At 39.3% G+C, this 11174-nt stretch overlaps 2 protein-coding genes across 2 annotated transcripts in view; both read left to right on the plus strand.

Moving 5' to 3' along the window:
- The window catches only part of prkcea (protein kinase C, epsilon a), a 30807-nt gene extending 28978 nt beyond the window's left edge, over nucleotides 1–1829 (plus strand). Inside the window, exon 15 of the mRNA XM_063893467.1 lies at nucleotides 77–1829. Within this exon, the coding sequence (XP_063749537.1) occupies nucleotides 77–226 (150 nt within the window). The 3' untranslated portion in view covers nucleotides 227–1829. The remainder of the gene's footprint in view (nucleotides 1–76) is intronic.
- Nucleotides 1830–2050: 221 nt separating this feature from the next.
- On the plus strand, nucleotides 2051–7305 carry epas1a (endothelial PAS domain protein 1a). The gene is made up of 9 exons (XM_063893588.1): nucleotides 2051–2303; nucleotides 3127–3293; nucleotides 4108–4358; nucleotides 4463–4547; nucleotides 4693–4793; nucleotides 4896–5059; nucleotides 5862–5968; nucleotides 6040–6208; nucleotides 7126–7305. Exons 1-9 carry the CDS (start codon nucleotides 2278–2280, stop codon nucleotides 7187–7189), a joined length of 1134 nt encoding a protein of 377 aa, XP_063749658.1. The 5' UTR covers nucleotides 2051–2277; the 3' UTR covers nucleotides 7190–7305.
- Nucleotides 7306–11174: the final 3869 nt, after the last annotated feature.

The following is an 11174-nucleotide window of genomic DNA, read 5'->3' on the forward strand; positions in this document are numbered from 1 at the left end:
GTGTGTGTGTGTGTGTGTGTGTGTGTGTGTGTGTGTGTGTGTGTGTGTGTGTGTGTGTGTGTGCCTGCCTCTGCAGAAAACCAAGCGAGATGTGAATAACTTTGACCAGGACTTCACCAAGGAGGACCCCGTGTTGACGCCCACGGACGAGGCCATCATCAGACAGATCAACCAGGAGGAGTTCAAAGACTTCTCCTACTGCGCCCCTGAGGAGGCGCAGACCTAACACACACATTCAGACCAAAACATACAGTCACACACACACACACACTGATCGAAGAAAATGAAATCCTACGAAACATATACATGTCTACAACCATAAATCCCTTTACAAAACACACACACACACACGGTCCTTCACTTTGAAGCTATTGGTTGTTGTTACTTTTTGGAATATTCTTTACTTGCATTGTGTTGTACTTGTTGCCTGGGTTTATTATGAATATAAATATGACTATGAATATTAATATACACACCCGCACATGCTCTCACGCACACTTTAAATGCTGATGTACACACAACCCAACACTACAATCTTGAACTTTACTCTTACACGCTCACTGCACATGCTCAGACAACCAAAACACACACACGCAGACACACGCACACACACTTACACTGCTTCTCTCCCCGGCACCAGGACTGTGCAGTGGGTGCTGGGTGCAGAGGTCTGTATATAGCCTGTGTTGAGTGGCTGTATTGTGTTGGTATCGTCTGCTAGTAAAAGAGAGTCGTGGCGCATGGACAAGCACCCTACCTGTGTTAATACTGTCCTTATTGTGGACCAGTTAGGGCCAAATACCCTTTGTGCAATACCCTGACTATCAATATATTTTATTTGTTGTGATATTTTTGTCTTTTTTTTCTCCTCAAAATGTGCGGTATGATTGAACTCTTGCGCTCATCAGCCTCCTGTCTCGTGTGTATAAAGTGAATGTCGAGCTTACAAGTTACAGGCTATTCAACTAATTATGTGGAGCAGAGTGTTACAGGCGGCCTGTGTAGCAGCGTAAAGCCCGATTTCCTGCTCTGTCATCCATCTGCTACTCTCAGAGTGCGTGTCTGCCCGTGGGCGTTTTTTCTTTTTTTTTGTCGTGAATGTACATTTTCGTACGTGTGAATGTGTGATTTTTCTTGCTCCCTGTCGGTGTGTGACTTTTGGTCCTCAGCATTTCTGTTCCTATAGTTACCATCAGTGTTTTCAGCCCCCCTTCCTTACCATCTCCTCTAAAGCACCAGTTCCCCTTTCCTGCCTCCATCAGCCGTCTCACTCAGCCAAAACCACTCTGACGTTTTATTTTTCAAGAATGGCTTTTCTTTCTTATTGCTATCTTTCGTTTTGTATTATAGTTATTATTATTATTGTTATTATTATTATTATTATTATTATTATTATTATTATTATTGTAAAGTGTATCTGGAGGAAATCTTTATGTATAATACTATAACTATACTATCATAGGTCTGTTACAGCCGGGCGAAAAGAAATGTGGAAAACCAGCAGCTGAATTACCTCTCATTTCAATCACACACACAGACAAAAACACCAAATACAGACTCTCTCCTTCGCCTGCTCTTTCTTCTCCTCACTCTTTCTTACAAACACACATGCACACACAGAGGAGGACTGTTGTCACACGTACTGTACAGTGGTCTGAAGGCGAGCTGGGGGCTCTGTGTGCAGTAGTCGGTGTGTAGTGAAGCTTTGTGCACCCAGGGGTAGGGCTGTTCCTGGTCACACTATCTTACTCTGTGCCAAAATGTAGTGCAACAGTCGGGCTAGTCCTGTCTGGTCTGATTCCAATAAAAACACTGAGCTGTCTACATCACTCCACCCGTGTCGTCTTTCCTTCCTCGTTTTTCTTAAATCGATTTCTCTGCTTGCTGCTGTTTAGAGGCAGATCTGTTCTGTGTGGGATGCCTCAAAGTTTGTGTGAGAGCAAAAGAAAGGGGAGGGTGGAGTTGAGAGAGGGAGGGGAGGGGAGGGTGATGCTTTTCCTGGCCAGCTGACCTATCATCATGCTCGGCTTTGGGGGCCCTGTAGGTGATGCACATGCTGAGGGGAGAGGAGGCACTCGCTGCTGAAGTCATCTGTGCTGCGGGGATCACTTGCCTTGTGACATTTGGCACCACTAATTGCCGCTCTGATTAATTTAACTAGCTGTGAGGCTGCAAATTGTAGCGGGGAGATTCCCTGCTGTGCTGTGAACTCCTACAGCCTCCATCTCTTCGGTTCTGAGCCACCATGACCCCGGATAGAGACACCTGTTGGACGCGATGACAGCCGACAAGGAGAAGAGAAGGTAATGCTGCTTCTTAACAGTGTGATCTGAATTCTTTTTTTTACAACATTCCAATTTATTTATTTATTTTGTTTTACTAAATTGCTTTGTGAAGGAGGGTCAGTAACTGAGGTTAGGAGGTCAACCCAAAGATGGTGTGGCCACAGGGCATCTGAATCATGACCATGCACTGCTGAACTTCCCTATGTGTTCTTCAGTGGAGGATGAACTATTCACCTCCTTTAAAGAAAAGTGAAAGTATCAACAGCACATTAATTGAAAGTTGAAAAAAAGCTTTAGCTGTAAAAACCTAATTATAAAAAGTCAAAGTAATTTTGCTGATGGAAACCAATCCTTTTTGATTTCTAAGTCTCCGTTTTCGTTGAAGTAAACAATGCTTCCCTTTATGGGGAGAAATTCTCTGCAATATTGATGCAATAACGTTAAAAGACACTGTCATGAAGCTGAGATGTTTTATCAGTGTTAGATCATGCTGCAGTTAGAAGCTGAATCTGCAAAGTTGCAGTTCGTGATGAGGGACAGTGTTAGGAAAAACTTTTAGTAAAAGGTAAATGAAAGTACTTTTTGAAATGTAAAAATGTAAGTCCCTCATAGAGTCTTGCAGTAAATGCACAATTCTTGGCAATTCTCACTTTGACTCATTTGAAAGTATACAAATCTTTGAATTCATACAAATAGCTGTTACAAAACACACAGAAGAAACTCTGTTGTACTCTGTAATTACAACATTAATAAACAGCTTCATCTATGTTATAATGGGGTAATGCAGTGAGTTTTTGAAAATGACCTTAGAGTTGGTTTTCTCGGCCTCTGTCCTCTGCAGGGCGATCAGCCGGGAGGCGGCCAGAAAGAGGCGACGGGTGGAGTCTGAGGTGTTTGAAGATTTGTCTCGCCTCCTGCCGCTCCAACAGTCTGTCCGGGATCACCTCGACAAGCCCTCAGTGATCCGCCTCACACTCAGTTACATACGCATGCACACACTGCTCACAGGTACCAATGGTCCTCACACACGTTAAAGCTTTTACATAGATGGGTAAACATCTAACACAATACCTAGTCATAAGACGTGTTTCAAAATCATAAAAGAATATATATTTATGCATTTATTTATTATTAGTTTATACTAAAATAAATACAGCTGTATATGTTTGCATTATTAAGATAAAAGTTTATATATAAAAAAAATAGAGAGGGCAAAGAATACTTTCTGCCTCACAGTATAGGTCCTTAAAATCAATCGTCATAGATCACTTCTAGGTCAATTATGTAAAAAATCATATTTCAATTTCTAATTTAAAGATGAATTTAATTCTGAAAATACAATCCCAACCAAAAACACATCCTATTTTACTTTAAATACATATATTGAAATGAAGCAAGTTATGAAACAAAATCACGGCTGTCCTTAAGAGGGATCGATCCATGAAGAGTCATGTTCAAATCCAAAATAAATATTATTTATATCATATATATTTACAATTGAAATGTAATTTTTGGCAGAACAATATGTTCTGCTGTTTGAAAAAAAAAGCTTAGTGTGATAAACTGTGGTCACAGACTGGCGGGTTTGAGCGAGTGTTAGACTGAGCATGAGTACTTTGAACTGAAGAAAGAAAGAAAGAAACACACACACACACACACACACACACACACACACACACAAAATATGCCACATCATTTGTTCATAGCTCCCATGAATGTTGCACCGACTAAACATGTATATTGTGGTAGTTTTTCAAGAGAGGGACTAAATCAATCAAACAGCACTATCATTCAGATCACCTTCTTTCTCTCGCGGTTTCAGGGAAGACAGCGAGCAAATCACAGGCTAGTCACAAAGTAAAATGTGGACAAACGACAGAGGGTCAATTGGTTCGGCATGAGTTGAACGGAGGACGTGGTGAAGAAGAGGAAAAAGTAACGGATGATGCAGACGCCTCGGAAGAGATAAACATGTACCTGAGGATCCTGGAGGGATTTCTGATGGTCTTGTCCTCAGAGGGAGACATGATCTACCTGTCCGGCAATGTCAGCAAGTACATGGGCTTGACACAGGTACACAAACCCACACACATTTCTACAGTAGATAGTAATAAGTAACGGTATACATTTAGGATGCACTGTTTGCATATAAATATGAACTTTAAATCCTCTGACAGGCTGAGCTGATGGGACACAATATCTTTGAGTTTTCTCACCCCTGTGACCATGAAGAAATCAGAAATAATCTACGTGTAACAGCAGGTGTGTATGTGTGAGTGTGTCTTGAGAATGGTCAAGAATCGATGTTCAGTTTTGGTTGTAAATCCTGTGTTTATATATACAGTATATATATATATATATTTAAGCAGGTTTATCCCTTCAACTTTCTCAATTGCTTGTTTTTAAGAGGAAGTTTGGAGCGGTGAAAAGAGGGACTTTGTCATGAGGATCAAAAGCGCTCTGACACACAGAGGAAGAAGCCCCAACCTCAAGTCAGCTACGTGGAAGGTTAGTGAGAAAACAATACCACACTAAAAGCTGAAGCAACAAACAGCTTGTCATCTCTTATTTTGTGTTGGTTTAAATCCCTCTCTCACTGTTTGCCTATAGGTTCTCCACTGTCAGGGCCGAGCCAAGGTGTGTGTCGCACCGTCTTCAGTTTCCTGCCTTCTGCTGACCTGCCAGCCTCTGCCCCTCTCACACACACTCCTCAGCAAACATACCTTCACCAGTCAGCACAGCATGGACATGAGGTTCACGTACTGTGACCAGAGGTGATTTACACAAATAAATACACTCAATTATTGCACTAACCCACTGCGCCAGAGCCTCATGAAATGTTTCCATGCTCCATGTACAAAAAGGTCTCTATTTTTCTCATACTGCCACCTCTTTTCCCCCTCTGACTGAAACCAGAGCCCAGTCTGCACTGATTGGTTAGCTGGCCGGCTCAGTTGTGATTGGTCAACTGCTTAGAGGTGTCTCAACCCTCAGCCTATTGGAGACCTATAGCCAATAGAAGCATAAGTGTTACGTAGGAATGTAATAATGGAGGTGTTTCAAGTTGGGGGGGAGTGTGTGGGAGAAAAACTCCCTCTACACTAATCTATATAACTCACTACAGGAAAACCCAAAAAGCATAATAGAGCTTCTTTAAATTCTAGTGGAGATCTCAAAATGTCCAAGGTCTCCAAATGTGTCATGCTGTGTATTCAATTATGCACAAGACACGTAGAATATTTCCATTTGATGGATAGCGATTGAACATTTCTCTATTTTTATAGTCATAAAGCTTCCTTGAAGATCCTAAACAAACAGATACAGAATATACATGTATATTGAATCTTGATTTGAAGGGGTTAATTTAGCTTGACAATAGTAACTAAGAGAAATATAACTTCTCTTTTTACCTTCTCCTTTTTGTTGTTTAGACCTACCACTGCATAATGTCAGTGGCTGCTGAATAAATAAAATGAAGTACATTTTAAGGAGGTGCAGTTAATGCTTAAAGATGAGTTTATCAGGCAGAATATTTGAAAAATAAATTCACAGTGTTATTTCTTAATGTGTTTGCAGAATGACTCTGCTTTTAGGTTACAGCACTGAGGAGCTGCTCGGCCGCTCCATCTATGATCTCTGCCACACACTGGACACAAACTGTTTGACCAAAAATCATTTCAACTGTAAGTAGAGATGCACACACACATTAGACCCCTGCAAATACCCGATTTCACCTCCCTCTCTCTCTCTGCAGTGTGTATCAAGAGTCAGTCAGTCAGCGGTCGGTACAGGATGCTGGTGAGAGGTGGAGGGTATGTCTGGGTGGAGAGTCACAGTGCCGTCATCCCCAGCGTCCGATCCTCCAAGTCCAGGTCCGGCGCCAACCAGCCACTGTGCATCCTCTGTGTTACCTATGTCCTCAGGTGTGTGTGACCTCTGATTTATAGCTACTTTCACAGTTTTCAACTTACTTTATAGAGCTATATCTATCTTAAAATAAACATTTTATAGCCATGTTAGTGGTGTGGCTCTTGGGACGGCAATGTTATTCGGTCTACATCTGAGGTCCAGATAGGAAAACCTGCGTGATGGATTGAATTTTGTACAGAACATTCATTTACAGAGAAGGATGAATCTCACTTGTTCCTCCAGTGCCCTGTGAGGATCAAATTTGTGTTTTTGTGTCAGATTTCTATTCAAATGTTGGTCAAAGTTTCCCCTAAATACCTGTAAAAATATTCCCATAAGCCTCAGCTGTATTTTGTGTTTTGCTTATTATGAAATGTTAGCATGCTGACAGACTAAATGAGTGTAGTGAATATGATGAACACAACTGCTAAACTCTGCCTTGTTTGCATTTATCTCAATGCACCATTGCATTTTGCTTATTTAGCACTTGCACAGTACATCCAGCTCCTTTACCAAACAAATAAAAACATCATAAGACAAAAAAATGAGGACCAAGTCCAGCCCACAGCAGCATTAGGCAACGAGCAACAAAAAATATTTCCATATTGAGATTAAAGGCATTTGTTGTCTTCAGTAAACTGGTGCATATAAAGTTCACTAGTCATGATTGAATTAGGTCTCTAAAATGCAAAAGAAATAGTCAAGTTCAAATGTCAAAGATCTTCGATTTACAATTTTATAAAACAGATATGACCAGCAACTTCTCACATTTGAGAAGCTAGAGCCGGAGAATGTTGGGAATTTTAGATAACTTTACCTATTAGATTTTTAGGAGTGTTTGCAATTTGTTTTTTTGATAGAGCTGTTTTTGTCAGAGTCAGAGTTCTGTTATTTATAAATAGTTTAATGCTATATTCATGTGTGTCCACAGTGGAGTGGAGGAGCCGTCCCTGCAGCTCTCTTTGGACCAGACTATCCACAGATATCCTAGCTGAACCTCAAGTCTGAAGAGTGGTTGTCCTCAAACAAATAACACCTCTTTACCTTTGTGAATTATTATTTTTTATTGATCTCACTTTTATTAAAGATAAGACCTTGTAGTTCAAAACAATTACTGTGTGTTGTTTTGTCATACTGCTCTGCGTGATATTTGGATACATCTTCAAATATTTGAACCATGAACTACAGTTTAAACAAATATTGTAAAAAGAAATGTATATAAGATACATTTGGATAGTTGAGGCAGATTACAACATTTCAGTTAGTTCATATAAGTTGCAGAAGCACAACATCAGTTCTCCTTAAAAAGAAAACCGAAAGTTTTGGGTGTAGACTGTGGTTGACAGACAGTTGACGGTGCGTAGCGAGAGACAAAATTTGTTGATGAAAGCAGGCAGTTTGACTTTTCCCTGACCTCCCTGGGCCTGACCTTACTTCCTGTAGGGTTTCCGTCTGGGCCACCTGACACGTGGGGCAACATCTGATTGTCAAAAATGATGTACAACACACACACACACACACACACACACACACACACACACACACACACACACACACACACACACACACACACACACACACACACACACACACACACACACACACACACACACACACACACACACACACACACACACACACACTAGTATATATAGAGATATGCATTGTGCTGATGGGGAGATGTGAACAGACGCAAGCAAAAGCCACAACTTCCTGAATAGAGACATTCGATTGGAAAGTTCTCGTGGGAACCTTTTCAACTTTTTACCTTTCGACTTCTAAATTCACACACACACACACACACACACACACACACACACACACACACACACACACACACACACACACACACACACACACACACACACACACACACACACACACACACACACACACACAAGTTGGCTTGACTGGTGTCGAAAGGAATTGGAGTAAAACAATCAGAAAAACAGGGAAACGTTATAATAAAAAAGTTTGTAAACTTAACATTAATCCGTTCGGGCAGAGGTTGGATTTTCTGTTTTCTATTTAAGTGCATTGCCCAAGCACTGAAATGCAATGCAGTTCAATATTACTTGGTTACTCTGTATAATCCAGAGAGAGCATAGATCTGATGAAACTGGGAAAATAAATCCAATTTATCTGCATGGCAAAATAACCATCACATAGCTTTCAAATTGTTTTATTCCGTTTACTCACTTTGGTATGAAGGCTTCGAACATCAGTGGATTTATATTCTCATCTTCATGCAGCACACTAAGGAATGAAGGGAAAGACTCTTGCTCCATCTAGTGTTTAACTGTTGTCAGTGAAACAAAACAAACAGTCTGCAAGGCGGCCATATTCCTAATTTACGACAGTGTCCTGTACATAACTTTCCTGAATATTCCATAGGAGATAGGTAAAACAGTTATTTCAGAGGGCAACTTTAACCTGAAAACAGATTCTGGTACAAAGTGTGCTCTTCAAAAGCACATTAAACGGTCAGAACTAGCAGCTGCTCCATATAAAATACAACCAACTTTTACATGGATTTAGAGTTCCCTGAGCAATACATAACTTTTTGTCTTGTTATGTTGATCCCCATTGTCTGTTACCAGTTCAACAGCAACATATAGAGAAAGATATACTACAAGGTCATGTGATAGTGTAAATAAAAATGAGACAACAAACATACATATGCATAATGCTTATAAAATAGAATAGTATCCGTAACGTACCTATATACATAAAAAACTTGAACATTTGAGTTTTGGGTAAAAATACTTCCAACAGCTGTTTTAACTCGTAGAGTAATGTGAAAAATGTGGAGTAAAAATAGCCCATGAGTCAGAGTGTCTGCTGACAGGTGAAATCCAACAGTTCAGAAAAGCTCTTTACATCTTTAAACCTGCACAATGTAAACTTTAATCCTAAAATAATGTAATCTTTTGCTTTTAAGAAGTATTTTCCAATAGTTTGACTTGATTATCATAACTATTATGATACTAATATATTATCAATTGTTCAGATTAAGAGATAAAAAATGTAATTCTAGGTGTGTATCGTACCAACTAATCATGGAGAATCTCAAAAATATGTACACAGGCGTTTATGAAAGTTTGTGATCAAAGGAGTGTTAGCACCAGGCATGAGTATTTATTTAATCAAAGGAAAGAGTTGTTTGCCATTTTGAAAATATATCTTCAGAATAAAGTCAAAATGTTGAAAATCAAAATAACAAATACCGATAGTGTTTAATTTTCTAAAAGGCTGAATAAAAATATTAAAAATGTGTGCATCTGTTTCCCTTATGTGAGACCTTTTTACAAACATATAATCTGTTGGTTAAGCTTTGTCCTTGAGTCCATTCTTCAATCCTCAACCTCTTTTGATCATTTACACAAACAGCCTGTGCTTAATATTTAACTCCCTGTTCTGTCTCTTTTTGATAAAAGGAAAAAAAGATGATTGTTAGCAATAATATTTGTATTCAACCCCATGAGCGTCTGCATTTTCATTCATGACGTCATAACAAGTTTCAGCCTTGACTTGGCTAAGGAAAATCAAAGAAAAAAACACAGATAAAACTTTGTTTGTCCAAAGTGTTTCGTCATTAACTTGTTTCTAGGAATCCTTTGAACAACTTAGATTCGTTTTCTCAGCAGACCTGTTCCGGCTGGTTGTGACATTACCAGTTCTCAAGGTGACCCTTGTAGGCGTTGAGGAACTTCTGACCCTGTCTTTTGTTTCAGAGGCCTTCAGAGTGATAAGGGGAAGGTGGTCATAGTGGGGGGCTGGGGTTTTAATTTCATACTAGCATGAGCAAAAGAAGTAAACACAGACACAAAACAGATGCAGGAAGTCAGCCTGTTCCTCCAAGCTCTCATGCTAATGAAAAGCACCATGTGACCTTTTCGATCTCCCATCCATCCCCTCTTCTTTTATGCTCCTCTCCTCCCCCTATCACACCTCCCCCTTCCCCCTATCACACTCCTATGGTTGAGTGGGTGTTGTCAGGCTGTCAGCCAATGACATGACAGTGCTCACCCTTTGAAACACAGCCATGATAAATCAGTGTTTGTCAGTGCAGGGAGGAATATACATAGGGGCGGAGATAGGGTGAATGATATAATTAAAGATACACAGGAGAAACAAGTGCAAGGAAATTCTGATTGGGTGAGGAAGGAGAGTTTATGCACTTATACTCAGTGGAAGAATGTCACTAAGTGCATTTACTCGAGTGCTGTACTTGAGTCGAAATTAGAAGTAATTGTGCTTAACTAGAGTATTTTAATTTCATTTTTTTTAATGCCGACTTTCTAAAACTTATATTCCATTAAATTTCAGTTCGAAATATTATACTTTTTTCTCCGCTGTCAGTTACTATAGGTACGTTTGTGGTAGTTACTAACTCATTAAACTACCAAACAGTATATAAAAGACCTAAAATGAGCACAACTTTAAACATAGACTGCAGTAAAATGCAATATGTATGCATTAATAATACTAATCCAAAATAGTAAATAATTGGCAGGCAACATTTTATTGCACAATTACTTTTACTGAACAATATGGTCATAATAATTCTACTTAATTAAAGAGTCTGAATATGTCTTTCAGCCCTGTTTATAAAAGAAAGCAATTAAGCAGTTGTTTAGCATGTTTATTTGAATATTATTGTATTTTATTGCTCATTGTTTTATTGTACCAAAAGGTAAAATATCTAGATAACGAAAAATGAAAGTGACCTTCAGTATGTTTCAAAGATCAGAGTTCTTCAAATGGATCTTGTGTTTAGGATCAAGTTTAAGAACCTCATACATATTTTGTGTATGCTTGTAAGAAACACACAGAATTTAGATATTATTTTCCTTCTTTGTTTCTGTCTGGTTTGAGTTTGTACTATTATGTAGTTTCATCTCAGGATATCACTTCTGGAAACAATAAAGCTTTATGGCCCTTCAGTAAACAGAACAATGAGAAGATAAGCACTGTACT

The sequence above is a fragment of the Eleginops maclovinus genome, chromosome 10, assembly GCF_036324505.1.
Source record: "Eleginops maclovinus isolate JMC-PN-2008 ecotype Puerto Natales chromosome 10, JC_Emac_rtc_rv5, whole genome shotgun sequence".
In the NCBI taxonomy this organism is placed as follows: Eukaryota; Metazoa; Chordata; class Actinopteri; order Perciformes; family Eleginopidae; genus Eleginops; species Eleginops maclovinus.

Bases quoted from the DNA above. Each gene is read 5' to 3' on its own strand.
- epas1a (XM_063893588.1), top strand. From the start codon at position 2,278: ATGACAGCCGACAAGGAGAAGAGAAG. The intron at 3,294-4,107 runs GTACCAATGGTC...TCGCGGTTTCAG, and splicing joins CATGCACACACTGCTCACAG to GGAAGACAGCGAGCAAATCA. The intron at 4,359-4,462 runs GTACACAAACCC...ATCCTCTGACAG, and splicing joins AGTACATGGGCTTGACACAG to GCTGAGCTGATGGGACACAA.